We start from the raw sequence: 17,325 nt of genomic DNA on the forward strand, positions 1-17,325 counted from the left end.
TATGGATGATACATATTGTAACTAGATTTTTGCAACATAGACTTAATCCAAAAAGAGAATTGATGTTTTGGAAGCTTATGTTTCATCTTCTTTAGACTTTCAAGACAAACATTCTGTTCAGCTTGCATATCTGAGAAACAAACAATCTAGGAAGCACAGATATTTCGAAATGGCCCCCGTACGCATATCAGATGCGTATCGGATTTGGATACGCGTTTGATACGGCGAGATACATATCAAATACGGGAAAGAAGTATCTCATTTTTTTTTAATTATTTGAATTTCAGATACGTTTGGGACAAGCGATGATACTTCAAGGATACGCTTGAGATATTTTGGGGATACGGCTGGGCGAAATTTATAATTTAAAAAATTTATAATGAGGTCAATCTGTAAAATAACAAAACTTATCTCAAATAAAACAAAAAAGAAAACAAAATGGCAAACAAACATTAGCCCAGCCGCAGCCTCTCTCTATCGCGAACATCACCAACAAATCACGATTTGCGAACAGCAGCCGTCGTCGTCTCTGTCTGAGTCGTCGTCTCTGTCTGAGTCGTCGTCGTCGTGGTTCAACAAGGTTCGTCCTCTCACACTCTCACTCTTTCTCTTACTCTCTTTCTCTCTCTCGATCCCTCTCTCTCGCTCTTTCTCTGCTGTTTTTCTAGTCAATCCAGTTCGATGCTCTCTCTCTCTCTCTCTCGATCCCTCTCTGTCTGAGTCGTTGGTACCAAAAGTACCCTTTTTCTTGCTCTCTCTCTCTCTCTTACATCCCTCTTTTTCTTATATATATATGTGTGTGTGTGTGTGAGCTTCCTGTCTTTAGATCTCTCATTGTTCTCTTGGATTAAGAAAGTTCTGATTGATTTTGTTATCATCCATTATGATTTTTTCATAAAAATTGCACATTCCTTGTTTTCTATTTATATTATTATTGTTTTAACCTTTCATCTGGATGCATAAATTTGTGGCTTTTTAAGAGCATTGAATAGTTTCTCCTTGTTTGGATGCTGCTATGTCTTTTTCAATGCTTAAATAATTTATTGATTGAAATTTCTCACTAATTAAGGGATAACTAATACCAATCAATTACTTCTGTCTGGTTTTATTTTGGATTTCGTTTAGTTTTGAATTTAAAAAAATAAAATAAAAATAGAATTGAATATGCCTCGTTTGGCAAGTGGCTAAATTAGCCAAAAAGCCAAAAAGTTACTATTTTAGCCAAAAAAACCAACAACCTATACAAAAAAGTCAAAGGTTCACTTTTCTTTCTACTTTTTGTACATCTTTTCGTAAAAAGCCAAAAAGTTATCCCAAATATACTAACTTTTTTTACATCATATTTTAGCCAAAAAGTCAAAAAGTTACTAAAAAAGCCTGTTTCCAAACGACTCACGTTATAATGTTCGTCCCCTTTGAATTTCTTTTGTTTTTATTTATTTATTTATTTTTTTGCAGCTAAGCTACTATTACCCACTTTTTATTTTCTCAAAAGACAACATCAAGGAGCCTTGTGAGGTATTTTTTTTGAATTGCTGAATTGAATTGCTTAGCTTAGTGAATTGAATTGCTGAATTGAATTGAATTGCTTAGTGAGCCTTGAATTTAATTGAATTGCCGAATTTTTTTTTAATGTTCATGCCAAAAGTGTTTGGGTAAAAAGGGAGTTGCTTGGTTTACTAGGTTGTTTAGCAAAATTTTGTTGACTAGGAACATGCCAGATGAGTGGAGGAAGAGTGTTTTAGTGCCAATCTATAAGAATAAAGGTGATGTCCAGAATTGTAACAACTATAGAGGAATTAAGCTAATGTGTCATATAATGAAAGTGTGGGAGAGGGTGATGGAACGCCGATTGCGAGATATAACAGAGGTGTCAGAGAATCAATTTGGGTTTATGCCTGATAGGTCAACAATGGAAGCGATCTATCTTTTGAGGAGAGTAATAGAAAAGTATAAAGAAAAGAAAAGAGACATTCATATGGTGTTTATCGACCTTGAGAAAGCATATGACAGAGTGCCCCGAGATATAATATGGTGGGCGTTAGAGAAAAAAGGGGTGACAAAAGGCTACATTGACGTGATTAGGGACATGTATGAAGGGGTGGTGACCACTATTAAATCGCCAGCTGGAGAAACAAATGAATTTCCTATCAATGTAGGGTTACACCAAGGATCTACCTTAAGTCCTTATCTTTTTGCTTTAGTTATGGATGAGTTGACAATAAATATTCAGGATGACGTGTCATGGTGTATGCTTTTTACAGACGATATTGTGTTAGTGAATGAGACTAGAGAAGGAGTTAATACAAAGTTGGAGATTTGGAGAAAAGCTCTTGAATCTAAAGGATTTCGGATAAGCAGAACTAAGACAGAGTACATGGAGTGTAAATTTAGTAATAGTAACAATGAAAGCAGAGGAGAAGTGAAGATTGAGAACCAAGAACTGCCTAAGAGTGAACATTTTCGTTATTTAGGGTCGATTATCACAACAGCGGGAGAGATTGATGCAGATGTGGCCCATAGGATTAAGGCGAGATGGTGTAAGTGGAGAAGTGCGTCTGGGGTATTGTGCGATAAACGAATATCCACTAGACTAAAAGGTAAGTTTTATAGAACGGCTATTAGACCAACTATGTTGTATGGGACGGAGTGTTGGGCAACCAAGAAACAACATGTAGATAAGATGAGTGTGGCTGAGATGAAGATGCTAAGGTGGATGTGTGGTAAGACTAGGCAGGACAGGATTAGGAATGAGTGTATTCGGGAATGGGTAGGAGTAGCACCGATAGAAGATAAATTGAGAGAGAATCGTTTGAGATGGTTTGGTCATGTTCAACGGAGACCAACAGAGGCATTACTGAAGAGATGCGATGTTGTAACGGTAGATGGAAGTGTTAGGGGACGGGGTAGGCCTAGATTAATGTTGACTAGCGTTATAAATAGAGATATGAATCTACTTAATTTGACTAATGAAATGGCCTTTGATAGGGCCGCGTGGAGAAGAAAGATTTATGTAGCCGACTCCATTTGATGGGACTTAAGGCTTTGTTTGGTTTGGTTTGGTTTGGTTTGGTTTACATTACTAAAAATTAGAAAAATAATATTTTTTATGAACGTATCCTCGCCGTACCCGTATCCTAGTTTTTCAAATTTTACCGTATCACCGCATCCGTATCGTATCGTACCCGTATCCGGTATACGTATCCGTGCTTCCTAGCAAACAATAGTTGACTAACTTATTTATCAAAAAAAATAAAAATAAATAGTTGACTGACTTTGTAATGAACAGCTGGGCCTTCTTTGACAAGAGGATCTCACAAGAGGTCAGTGGTGATTCGCTTGGTGAGGTATGTTATTGATAATCTTCTTTCATATGCTTAAAAAAAATTATCATCAGCAATATGTTTACATGCTGAAAAGATGGGTTTTTATTGATTTTTTCTTTCCTTGTTATATGTTTTCAATAGGAGTTCAAGGGTTATGTTTTCAAGATCATGGGTGGCTGTGACAAGCAAGGATTCCCCATGAAACAGGGAGTACTGACTCTTGGTCGTGTTCGTCTCTTGCTTCATAGAGGCGGGTGAATTGGGCCTTTTTTTGTGTCTTAAAGTGAGCTGGCCAAATTCATTGAGGTAGGATTTGGACACCACATTGCATTTTGGCACTTTGTTTAATCAGATGTAGTAATTGCAATTTGTACCTACTGACTTAGTGATTATACAATATACCGGTGATGTCTTTTATTTTTATCTTTATTTATTTATTTTTTTTATCATTAGTCGTGCTGGAAATCCTTCTTAGCAAAAGTAATGACTGCATTGTCATGGTTGATTTTCTGCCACAAAATGCGTGAATTGATTTTTTTTTCTTATTTTGGTTGTTGTGGCTTTATTCATCATAACTTATGGTGGTTTGGGACTTCAAAAGCGTTTTTTTATTTGAGCTATAAGCGTGTATTCAAATGCAGCATTTGCTCTATCAAGTTGATTTCATGTCATGTTTATTTGGACAGGCACTGCATGTTTTTGTGGTTATGGAAGGAGCAAAGGACAGCGGAGGAGGAAATCTGTTCGGGGGTGCATCGTCAGCCAGGACCTCTCTGTTTTGAACTTGGTTATAGTGAAGAAGGGTGAGAATGATCTGCCTGGATTAACTGATGTAGAGAAACCCAGGATGAGAGGTCCAAAGAGGGCATCAAAGATTCAGAAGCTCTTCAACCTCTACAAGGAGGATGATGTCCGAAAATATGTCGACACATACCGCCGGACCTTTACTACAAAATCTGGTAAGAGTCGCTTGTTTCCTGCCTTTTTAGTTATTAAACACAAAGCTAAAGGGGAGGTGGAATTTTCATTTTGCTGCCTGATTTCTATTTACTTTTCAGTGTGAGGGGTCAAGGTGTTTGGTTGGTGCTCTGCATTATTTAAGTTCAATTTCCAAATATTGAATATAGCTAAAACATTTAAATTGGGGTGATAATAATTTATTGTGATTGGTTTTGCTAAAATTATTTATTTGGCATAATATATAGTTTTGTATATATATAATACACGTAATATTTAAAGTAAAATAAATATTTATATAACTAAATTGTATATATGTATATACATATTAAAGCATGTGTATTAATATAACTAATTGATCTTTCTTTCTTTTCTTTTCTTTTGATTTTTTTTTTTTTTTGTTTTGTTTTGTTTTGTTTTGTTTTTTTTTTTTTTTGGGGGGGGGGGGGGGGTTCAAAAGGAACCTCATTTTATGTATTATGCAAATAGAGCTGCACTCAATTTAAGATTCAATCAACAACATTGATCAAATCGTTTTGGTTGGAAAACTCGTATCGAATTGTGAATCATAAGACTAACAATCATGTTTCTAATATATTATTAAAAATTTATGGAAGCTTTTTTGATAAATCCCCTTTCTAAGAGTTTTATTCCATCTAACTCATATTCTTTTGGATTATTTACCAATAAATCCTACTTCACAAACTGTTATACCAATCAGTCCCACTTTTATTCTTTTGCTCCATTTAGTCCTGCCAGTGGGGAGATTTGGTCCATTGTGATTTTATTTTCCATTTTTAATTTGACTATGTGGACGTTTGTACCCTTTCTGTACTGGGACGTGATTTGCGGAACCAATAAAAAACATATACTTTTTAATGTTCCGTTTGTTCCTATCCGTTGTGAAAGGACATTGTTGCCATTGATATGTATTTGTTGCAAAAATTCATGTTTGTCACGTGACACATTTGTGGGGGCCACTCAACATGAAAGTACTATAAGGTGTGTTATGCTCTAGTGTGTGATGTGTATGGTAGTAATATATTGCACCTTCATACTTTGACCAGTTTGTGGGTTATGTGTCACATTTGTGAATATTTCAATTATTTTTTGTGATTTAATTATTATTTATGTACTTAGAAGTTTTGGTTAACTTAGTTTGTATTGCGATCTAGTTTCCAAAATCCAAACTTTAAAAAGTCCTAAGGATTACATTTAGATACCAATTATAAAAATTAATAAGGAAAAAGCTACAAACCCAAAAATGTTGTGTATGATGTAGAATCAAATCTAGTCATACCTAAACTGAATCATGTCCAAATATTTCATTTTCTAAGCACTTTAAGTGTATATTTTTTCTCAATACGTAACATTGCTAAATTAATGATGTGTCCAAATTTTTCTGACCCCCTGCCCTATGGGCAACAACCCTCTTTTAAACACCTCCAACTAGTTGAACAGTCCAAAGCTCCGAAAAGGAAGATTCAATATGTTACTTTTGGTTAACACTAATGTTATGTATTTAGAAATGAGCCCAAAATTATGATATAAATTAAACTTTGGTGTAATGTGAGTCACACTCAACATGAACTATATCAACACCTTTTAAATTCTGAGTATTTTTCAAGATACGTGACATTAGTGTTTAGTTAATTGATATTTTACTAACATGATTGGTTGCACCCTCCGAGCTATCCTTAGTGAGGATATAGGGGAGGGAATGCAAGACCCCAATAAAATTTTCCACAATGTTTATAGCTCGACTTTCCGTCACCCCCTTTTAGAAGGACAAGAAGCCCTATAGTGTCAAACTCTTGCGGTGCTGAATTTGATTCCACAAAGTATAATGTGAAATAGAAAACACAAATAAGTCCAAATCTGACAAATCATTTTTAAAAATTGATTTTAAATCAAAATTACCAAACATGAACTGCTTTACCAGATACAAAGTCGTCACCTAAATATTTTATTTCTGGGAAATCTAGGAAACCCGGGACTTGCGCCAAAGGCCACTTATCCGTCATTACCAAAGTTGTCTCGGCTCGGGAACTTAGGTATGAGAGGGAAAGGTCATGATTTTAGCACCCCTGCTCGCCCGATCCGAAGATCGGCCTCTACTAATCATGATTGTGATTCTTAATCCACATTATACGCTCTTGTCCAATTACTAGGCTACATTATTATGTGATGGGCACATAAGGTATAGACTAACTTGCTCAAATTGGAACACTCGATCGCATGTTTGTTTTTGAAAATGGTTTGAAAGATGCCACTTCAAAATGGGCTTACTCAAAGTTTGGATTTGCCACTCAACGAAGTGGGCTTACAAATGATTTGAATTTGCCACTCAACAAAGTGGGCTTAAAACGTACATTTGATCAACTTGGTTCCAATTCAAACAAGCAGCCTTCATCCACATGCATTCAAACAGTTAAACACTTAAGCATTTAGCCTCATGGCAATCATTCTAGACGTGGTAACATTCACACTCTATGCAAGATGTTAAAGCGTAAAAGCTCACCTAGTACTCCAAGCAAAAAAAGAAACCTGTTAGAAAAATGTATGATTCCTAACTATACAACAATGCCTAATGCAACGCATGCGATATGCGACTAAGTAGGCTCGGCTACTAATGATGGCATGTGAATCACTTCTAAACATGCGATCTAAACACGTATTTATCAAAGTATTGAAATAACAATGAAGTTTGAATGATGCACTGAGCCTTAGTGCATACAATACGAATGAATGGATGCAAACATGCGAACATAAGGTATGTTAATTGAAACGTGATCCCTAATCTAACCATCAAAAGCTAGTAAATAAAAAGGAGAAAGATGTGAGGTTGGAAAACATACACACACGCATGCACACTTATTACAACATTACGCCCTCTCGAAGGAGGGTCCAAATCAAAATCCGAATGTCCAAATAAACTAACTATTATAAAACCAAATGAAATAACTAACTAACTACTCTAAGCTAATTAAAAATTTCAACACAATTAAATAATTAACTAAGCAACTAAGCTAATTAATTTAATTTACAACGCAAAACTAATTAGCTAAGTACATTAACTAATTAATTTACAAAGCAATTAAGCTAATTAATTACAACATGAATTAGTTAACGAATCTACTTAAATAATTACAACATTTGCATGAATTAGCTACAACTAATTAACTAAGCAAATTAACTAAATGGCCTCGGGAAACGAGGGAAGCATGCATGTTCGGTTGTTCCACCCGAAGAGCACCCACCGTTTGCCACTGCTTGCCGTTGTTGCATAACTCTGCTATGTTTTTCCTTCTCCAGATCAACATTGCTGTGCTTCTAAAGCACAATGCTGACTTTCACTGGTGGCCGGCTGGCCACTAGAGAGGGTTCGCCGGCCAAATTGAGGGGTTTGCCGGCCACTGATGAGGGGCTACCGGCCACTGCTGGTGAGTTCCTCCCTACTGCAATAGAGGACAAAACAAAGCAAGAAAGGGGTGGTCTCACAAGTTGTGTGTGCCATGTGCTACTTACTTATCACTAAAACATCTCCAAGAAGTGGTACACTTAGCTCCAAAACCACCAATCAAGCAATTTCCATGCATGATGGCCAAAGAACCAAAATGTACAATTTTAATGGGTGTAAAAACAAGACCCAAAAGCCATCACCCTATCATGCATGATCAAGGGCAATAGAGACCTAGGAAAATGGCACATTTTATCACTTGTGAGTATGAAATGTCTTATTTTCCTTGTGTTCAAATTAACGTCCGATTTGAACACATGCAAAAAACAACCAAAATGCTTATCTTGCACACTTTTATTTTCAGCTTTTGTTTACATATTTTAATTACCAAATCATTCCTTAATCGATTAGTCCATTGGTGAGTGTCCTCTAAGGTGAGAAAAGTATCAACCAAGGGGCAATGTAAGGCAAGAGTGAGATCGTGCTGTTGATAATGAACCCTCAAAGAGGATTAAACCATTAAGCATGACCTCAATCTCAAGCTTAAATGATCCCAAGTTTGAGACAACCCTCAAAAGCAAATGAAAGAGTAAAGCAAAGAGGGAGGTTATAGAGATTTAGGTGCTGAAATGGAATGCAAAACAACACTAAAGCATGTCATCAACTCAAACGAGAGGTGCTAAGACCCTAAAACACCAAACTTGTGAGGACTATTACACTACAACTATGTAAAACAAGACTCAACTGACCCAAATAATCCAAAATAGAGTTAAAGCAGTCTAAAATAAAGGCTAAAACATGCTGGATCTAAGCTTCAAAAGGTTAGAAAATGAAGCTAACATATAGAGCTACATAGGCATGCAAGCAAGACACAAGGAGGGGAGGCTAACCTCTCCAAGTTTGAACCTCAAAATATGATTTTAGCCACTGAAAATACTCTGAAATTCAGTGTTTAAAAGCCCAAAAAAAGTTGATTTGAAAGTGGGAAACAAAGGTGGAGAGGCCTTACAAGTAAGGAATAAAGAAGGGTGAACGACCCCCCTAACCTTTAATGGCCTCAAACAACCAATTTCAGCCCACAAAAATAGAGTTTTTACAGTCCAAAAATAACCCAAAAACAGTGGGAAAAAGATGGAAAAACAAGTGTGCAAAGCAAGTTTAAAAGGCAAGTCTTATACTTCTTGAAGAGAAATACACTCTTTTGTTCACAAATCATCAATTGCACACTCTCAAGCGCTTTAAAAGCTCAAATTCAAACTCAAATCACCTCAGCAAGAAGCTCTCTAGGTTAGGTTTAGAGGGTTTAGGCAAAGGATATGCAAGTTGCAAAAGAGAGAGAGAATTGTAGAGAGAGAAATTGCAGAGAGAGAATTTTAGAGAGAATTCTAGCTCTCAAACTTTTCTAACCTTAAAACCAAGAGGAGAGGTCCTTTATATATAGAAAACAAGAGGCTTGGTTGAAATATCTAATAAAAGACAGGTGGAGCTTTGGTGGAAACAGCTGGCACAAAAGATCTGCAAAAGTCTGATTTTTTGAAACTGGTGGCCGACGGGCCACTAATATGGCCAGCCGTCCACTATTTGTGGCCGGCGCAAGCACTAGTGGCCGGCAAGTCCTAGGGGGGTCAAAAGGGTCAAAAAGGCCAAAATTTACCAGTGGCCGACAAGCCAGAAGTGGTGGCCGGCCGGCCACAGATGGGGGTTTCTGTCCACTAGTGTGGGTTTGCCATCCACAAAAATCTGCTCTCCAGGCCCAACTTCAAACGAGCATATCTCCTTCACCTGGACTCGGTTCTAGGTCATTCTTGAGTCTAAATTGAAGCTCCAGAAGTCTACTTTCCAATGAAAATGGCCTCACATCTAAATTCTAAGTGTGCAAAGAGATATGCCTATTTTGGTGAAAGCTGCTCAGTTTTATCCTAACGGATTGATACCTAACTTCTCCCCTGACGGGTTTTCTTCCCTCCTTACCTATTTTCTTCAACTCCAAACCCATAAATAAGATGTTTTGAAAGTTTTTTGAAAGAGTTCACCTCTTTTCCATTTATCTCCATTTTCTCCTTGCTCGATTTACCGAAAAGTGTAATTTTTAACGAAATGCAAGCCTCGGAACATCGTAGAAGCATTTTCAAAAATATTTTGAAAGAGAGGGTTTTAAGGTCAAATAGTTTTGGTCCAAAAAAAGGGTGTTAGGTTGGGATTAGAGCTTCCCCTTGAAGAAATTGATCGATTGAACAGCATCACTTCAGTGGCGCCCAAGTCTTAAGGGCGGTCAAAAATGGGGTGTCTACAGTGTTAAAGAAACTAAGGCTCCAATATGGCTAGCTAGCTATAAGTCAGTTGAGAAAAAAGTGTCTATTTTCATACCGAGGTCCCGTAAGCAAGTTGCTATTTACGACTGTTAATTAGAACCTCTCTAGTTTGTCTTGTCTTGGACCCTAACCTCTCTGCAACAACAGATAGGACGAATGTGCTCCTTATTAGAAGAAGAGAGGGGGGAAAAACAAATCATAATAAATCAACAAAAATAAACATTCAGATATTGTAGAAATTTAAGAAAACTAACTAGTTGAAAGAACAAAGTCAAAACTCTCTCTCTCCTATCTCTCTCATTTCTTTTTTTGAATGCTTTTGCTTATGTTTTCTTGTCACTAGAGTTTTCTATCTAATTTCAAATCCAACATTAACTAATTTCTACTATAAAAGTCTTATCTACCTTTATTGAGGAAATGTACAACTTTTACTATCAATTTTTCTGTCATATACTATTATCATATTTCAAACCATTTTTGTCCCACATTGTTTACACAATTCGTTCAAGGTAAAGAGATCTCTATTTATGTGTAGTAGGCTCCAAGTCTTCCACGAGTTTCACTTGTCTAACGAGCCATAACGAGCCGAGCTCGAGTTCGACAAATTTTATGCGAGCCGAGCTCTAGCTGACATATTTAGGCTCGCTTCAAGCTCGAGCTGAGCTCGAACATCTTCAAAATAAATCGAGCCGAGCTCGAACATTGATAAACTCGACTCGGCTTGGCTCGATTACACCCCTATTCTCCCATTCCTGCCCGAGCCCCATCCCGAATAATCCTCGAATCCCCATATATATCAACAATGATAGAGACCCTCTTTTTCGAAAACCCCCACAACCCCCAAAGTGATCCACACCACTCATGGTGTGGGCCTCACACATCATGAGTGGTGTGGATCACTTTGAGGGTTGTGGGGGCCCTCTAAAAAAAGGGTCTCACTCATTTTCCTGTATATATATATGTTGTTTTTCCTATTCACTCACTTCTCTTTTCTTCTCTCTCTCTCTCTCTCTCTCTCTCTCTCTCTCATCCACCGAGCCAAATCTCTTTCACTAAGATCTCTTCTCTCCTCAACATCATTTGCTGCCATCTCCATCATCGCCGCCATCTCCATCATCACCGCCGACCTCCGGTATGCATTCCTCCACTAAGCAAATTAGACGGTGGCGATGGAGGTGACGAGATCCATGCGATGACGCCCTCTCTCTCTTCCATTTCCAATATGGCTCTCTCTCTTCTCTCTCATCTTTGTCTTCTCCGATCTGGTCTGTTCATGGGCACGAAAGTGCTTGTTCGATTGCCCTTTGGAATTGATGGGCCAAAGGAAGTTGCAATGAAGCTTACTGTTGGTCATAAATGTGAAATTATTTTGATTATTATTGTTGTTATTGTTAGATTATTATTGTTGTTGTTATTGTGGTAGATTTAGATCCATGGAGATCTCACTCTCCCCTCTGTTCTCGCTGTTTTCTTTTCTTTTCTTTTCTTTTTTTTGCCCAGGGAATTTTTGGGGTCGGGGAAACCCGATCCCCGTTAGGGGATGGGGGCGGGGACGGTGATAGGTTCCCCGTCGGGGATCGGAGCTGGGGACGGGGAAATTTTCACCATCGGGGATTGGGGACGAGAAGTGTGATCATCGAGCCCCGCCCCGGCCCATTGCCATCCCTACTTGCATCACATATGCCTAAATCAATTAAAGGTAAGTGTTTTCATGTCTTGAATTAATCTCTTCCCTATCTAGTAGTAAAATAAAAACTGTCATAAAGAGAAAAAAGAATAACATTATATACAATTGAAATTATTATTATTATTATTATTATTATTATTTTCCTTAGAAACAACAATAATGGCACCCACATTAATAGGGGGTTGAAATTATAACCTTTTCACTACCCATTTATTTATAATGCTATACATAATAAATATAGATGAAATCCTTGCATTTGTGTCTAAGAAAATCTTGTAAAAAATCTGTATGGGGATCGGGTGTTGCCGACCCCAAAAATTTCCCGGGCAAAAAAAAAAAAAAAAAACCAGCAGGAACAGAGGGGAGAGTGAGATCTCCATGGATCTAGATCTACCACAATAACAACAACAACAATAATAATCAAAATAATTTCACATTTATGACCAACAACAAGCTTTATTGCAACTTCCTTTGGTCCATCAATAGCATCAATGATAGATTCATCCTCAGATCTAACTACAAGCCTCATTGCAACTTCCTTTGGCCCCTCAATTCCAAGGGACAACCGAACAAGCACTTTCGTGCCCATGAACACGCCAGTTCGGAGAAGACAAAGATGAGAGAGAAGAGAGAGAGCCATATCAGAAATGGAAGAGAGAGAGGATGTCATCGCATGGATCTCGTCCCCTTCACCGCCACCGTCCGATTTGCTTAGTGGAGGAATGCGTACCGGAGGTTGGCGATGATGATGGAGATGGCGGCAAGTGATGTTGAGAGAGGAAACGATCTTAGTGAAAGAGGTTTGGCTCAGTGGATGAGAGAGAGAGAGAGAGAGAGAGAGAGAGAGAGAAGAGAAGTGAATGAGTGAATAGGAAAAACAACATATATATATATGGGGATTATTTGGGGCGGGGTGAGGGAACCTATCCTCGTTCCCGGCCCGAAAGTCTTCGGGGATCTATTTTTCAATACCAGCCCCGACCCTATGAGGATAATTTTTGGGAAAAATCCGACTTAACAGGATGGGGGCGGTCTGGGTCCCCGTCGAGCCGGGTTCAAATTTCCATCCCTAGATGTAAGATGACATTCTAACATGGACGCTAATAGTCAAGGAAGCCGTGTACTACTCAGCTCAGCTCCAACTTCCCAACTCAATGCCCAAAGTTGAGAAAAAAGAGAGAGTTGAGAACACAACAATAAGAGAGATGGGGTTTCAAGACTCCATGAACACAAGAATAGGAGGTTGGGGCAACAAAGGCCAGAAGAGGAAAGTGAGCATTTGCATAGAGATTTTAACACGCCCGAAACTTCTCTTTCTTGACGAGCCGACAAGTGGGCTTGATATCACCGCGTCATGCTATGTCATGAGCAGAATTGTGAAACTTGCCAAGCAAGATAGGATGACAGTGATAGCTTTCATCCATCAACCTAGCAGTGAAGTGTTTGGTCTCTTTCACAACCTTTGCCTCCTCTCTTTGGGCCAAACAATATACTTTGGTTCCCCTTGTGCAGCAAATCAGGTATACTTTTACAATATCTTCTCCTCTGAGTTTCAATTTCGTCAATATTGCCATTGAAGTTTGTAGCTTTGCTAATCTAATTTGAAATTACCGTCTAAATTATTAACTGAAAGAAAATGCTAAACATATAGAATTTTTGCTTCATTCTATACTACATTTTTGTATCTATATGTATAGCATTGCTTTTAATAAAATGACAAAAAATATATATACTTATGGTCTATAAAATATATGTTTTGTATTATTTTGCTCTCTAGAATTTCAATTTTGTCAATTTCATTCCTAAACATTGATGAAGAAGACAAATCATCTTATATTGTTTAGAGACGAAATTGACAAAATAATTTTTTGCGGAACAAAGTGACATAAAACACATAAATTAGGGACCACGGCTTTATTTTATTTTGTTTTTTGTTTTTTTTTTTCAATTAATTTAGATGGTTGTTTAAAATTAACCTATTATTATGAAAAAAGAAATGCCTATTGACTCCTACTGCTTTTGATCTAAAATTTGGTTTTTGCAATGAATGGTTTTCCATGCCCAATGCTCCAAAATCCAGCTGATCACTATTTGAGAAAAATCAACACAGACTTTGATGAGGCAAGTATTGAACTGTTTAGATGTTATTTTGAAGATTATGTTTCTTTAAATTGTAATTAAAGTGGAACTACTATTCATTTTTAGGATATTGAACAAGGTGATGATGCTGGAAAGATGACAACTGAGGAAGTAATTGATGTTCTCGCTGAATCTTACAAATCATCTGATATTTGCAAGCAGATTTATAGACAAGTAGCTGAGATATGTAGACGAGTAAGCAATTAAATGAATTTAATTAACATGCTGAACAATAGTAACCAAAACAATTAATTTATAAAGTCTAAATCATCTAAAAGTTTAATATATTAGAGACCTCAACACTGTCTTCAATACCCCCTCACATGTGGCCAAACTTTCTTTAAAAAGTGTGCCCGCAACTATTATAATTATCAGATAGGCAGTGAGGTTTGAATGCAAAATTTATTGTTTGTTCTGATACCATAATGAAATTATTAACCACTAATGCATATAAGTGCTTAGCTGTTAGATAAATTAACAATTCTATTATTTATGTTTTCAACTAGAAAAGTTTAGCTTGTGTCTCAACACAAAAGTGGTTTGACTTTTTACATTGGATATGGTCTTGTAAAACATTAAAGCTAAGAACTTAAAAAATTTGCTCAGAAAAATATCCGGGAAAAAAATTGTGTCATTTCAAGTGTGTGTATCATAATACGAGTGTTGAATCTATACCACACATCACATTTCTTCTCAGTAAATTTTCTAGCTATCTGCTTTTTTGCTCTAAAATTGTAGGATGGAGGAGTAATAGAGAAGAAGGGAAGCCAAGCTAACTTCTTTACCCAGTGCCTTGTTCTCACAGAGAGGTCTTTAATTAACATGTACCGAGACCCAGGCTATTACTGGTGGCGCCTTGCTATATACATGGCATTGGGTTCAGGTTTAGGCAATGTGTTCTATGATGTTGGCCCTAGTTATGGTTCAATTCATGTAAGTCTTGTGTCACAAACATTTAACCAAAAGAAGAGGTTTTTCTCTAGAAAAAAGCTCAAGTGTACGGGAGATTTTTACAAAATGGGATATACATGTGAAACCAAAGGTGGGGCCCACATGTATCCTACTTTATGTGGGTCCTGCACATTTGCCTCACATCTGTGTTTTGTCGTGGGAAATTTTGTGTGTTGTAGCATAGCAGTTATTTTTAGTCCATTAGTCCAGTTTCTCAGACTAGAATGTCCAGTTGAGGGGATTGTGGGTCCATTCTGATTTCATCTCAATGATCAAATTGTTCATCTTGTAAGATTTGCTTAGTAGATCATCTATGCAAAACATCAAATTAATTGGACATTAATAGCCAATGATCGGATTACATTTGTCTTTAAAAAAAGTATGAACGACATATATGATTTTGAAGACAAATGTGTTGAACATAGACCATCCACATTTGTCTTCAAAATCATACTCGTCGTCCATTTTTTTAAAGACAAATTGATTTGATCTGATCATTGGTTAGTTACTGATGTTGGATCTATTTTATTTTTACTTGAATGACTAGTTTGGCGAGTCCTATACGATAAACGATTAGCTTATTGAGACAAGCTTGAAATAGGCTCACAATATCCCAACTAGACCCTCCAGTCGAATTAACGGACCAGAAAGAGGCTTGTTCTTCAACAAAAAGCATTCTTTAAACTTTTCAAATTGATGGTAACACCAAAATGTTGTTATGTATGGGTTTGTGCATATTAGGCAAGAGGTTCAATGGTCATGTTCGTAGCTTCATTCGTGACCATCATGGCCATTGGGGGTTCCCTTCATTTGTAGAGGAAATGAAGGTAATAAGGTGATATGATTTCTTTAGTTTATATATATAAAAATGCTTATTGTTAACAAGAAAGAGTCCTATATCACCGAAACTGATCACAAAACTGATCACTCACAATCTACAAGTCTCAAAACATGTGAGCCCCATAAGATTGTGAGTAGTTGATAATCAATTATGTTATGGGGGACTTATGTATAGGTCCCACTAAGTGGATTTATTGTCCAATAGGTCCTATAATAATTACTGACATTTTTCATCATACATTATTAAAAAATGTCACTAATTTTTAATTTTCAGCGACAGTTTAAAATGGGGTCGGCTATATGAATCCTTCTTCTCCACGCGGCCCTATCAAAGGCCATTTCGTTAGTCAAATTAAGTAGATCTATGTCTCTATTTACAACGCTAGCTAACGTTAATCTAGGCTTATCCCGTCCCCTACCACTTCCATCTACCGTTACAGTATCGCATCTCTTCACTACTGCCTCTATTGGTCTTCGTTGAATATGACCAAACCATCGCAATCTATTCTCTTTCAACTTATCTTTTATCGGTGTTACTCCTACCCATTCCCGAATACACTCATTTCTAATTTTGTCTTGTCTTGTCTTGTCTTGCCACACATCCACCTTACCATCCTCACCACAGCCATACTCATCTTATCTACATGTTGTTTCTTGGTTGCCTAACACTCCGTCTCATACAACATCGCCGGTCTAATAGTCGTTCTATAGAATTTATTTTTTAGTTTAGTGGGTATTCGTTTATCGCACAGGATCCCAGATGCACTTCTCCACTTACACCATCCCACCTAAATCCTATGGGCCACATCCGCATCAATCTCCCCCGTTGTTGTGATAATCGACCATAAATAACGAAAATATTCATTCTTGAGCAGTTCTTGGTTCTCAATCTTTACTGCTCCTCTGCTTTCAGTGTTATTGTTACTAAATTTACACTCCATGTATTCTGCCTTAGTTCTACTTATTCGGAATCCTTTAGATTCAAGAGTTTTTCTCCAAATCTCCAACTTTGCGTTTACTCATTCTCTAGTCTCATTCACTAACACGATATCGTCTGCAAAAAGCATACACCATGGCACGTCATCCTGAATATTTCTCGTCAACTCATCCATAACTAAAACAAAAAGATAAAGACTTAAGGTAGATCCTTGGTGTAACCCTACAGTGATGGAAAATTCATTTGTCTCTCCAGCAGGCGATCTAATAGTAGTCACCACTCCTTCATACATGTCTCTAATCACATCAATGTAACCTTTTGTCACCCCTTTCTTCTCTAACACCCATTATATCCCAAGGCACTCTATCATATGTTTTCTCAAGGTCGATAAACACCATATGAATGTCTCTTTTCTTTTCTCTATACTTTTCTATTACTCTCCTCAAAGGATAGATAGCTTCTATTGTTGACCTGCCAGACATAAACTTAAGTTGATTCTCTGACACCTCTGTTATATCTTGCAATCGGCGTTCCATCACCTTCTCCCACACTTTAGAGTTGTTGGAATTTGAACTTTAACATCCGCTTGAGGGTTAGAAACACCGGGAAAATGAGCAGAGGCCAGATAGTTTTCTTGTTTTTTAGTCCCTCTAAAGTGCACAATTCACCTCAAAAGCACTTAATGGGTTTTGAGAAGGTTTTTTTGTCACCACAAA

The 17,325-nt window shown here is 37.3% G+C and overlaps 1 protein-coding gene across 4 annotated transcripts in view; it reads left to right on the forward strand.

Annotated features, from left to right (window-relative positions):
* The first annotated feature begins 414 nt into the window (after positions 1-414).
* LOC114314090 (ABC transporter G family member 1) overlaps positions 415-17,325 on the forward strand; it is a 33,388-nt gene continuing 16,477 nt past the window's right edge. The window contains exons 1-8 of one of the 4 annotated variants that reach the window (XM_082900124.1): positions 427-580; positions 1,459-1,518; positions 3,290-3,347; positions 3,468-3,632; positions 4,013-13,261; positions 13,776-13,863; positions 13,948-14,076; positions 14,620-15,124. In XM_082900124.1, the coding sequence (XP_082756250.1) occupies positions 12,897-13,261; positions 13,776-13,863; positions 13,948-14,076; positions 14,620-15,090 (1,053 nt within the window). In that variant the 5' untranslated portion in view covers positions 427-580; positions 1,459-1,518; positions 3,290-3,347; positions 3,468-3,632; positions 4,013-12,896 and the 3' untranslated portion in view covers positions 15,091-15,124. Of the gene's footprint in view, positions 581-1,458; positions 1,519-3,289; positions 3,348-3,467; positions 3,633-4,012; positions 13,262-13,774; positions 13,864-13,947; positions 14,077-14,619; positions 15,125-17,325 lie in introns of those variants that run through there. The other 3 variants (XM_082900126.1, XM_082900125.1, XM_082900127.1) reach the window with 3 other exon arrangements.

The sequence above is a fragment of the Camellia sinensis genome, chromosome 12 (assembly GCF_055761805.1).
Source record: "Camellia sinensis isolate YWXY chromosome 12, ASM5576180v1, whole genome shotgun sequence".
NCBI classification, from domain to species: domain Eukaryota; kingdom Viridiplantae; phylum Streptophyta; class Magnoliopsida; order Ericales; family Theaceae; genus Camellia; species Camellia sinensis.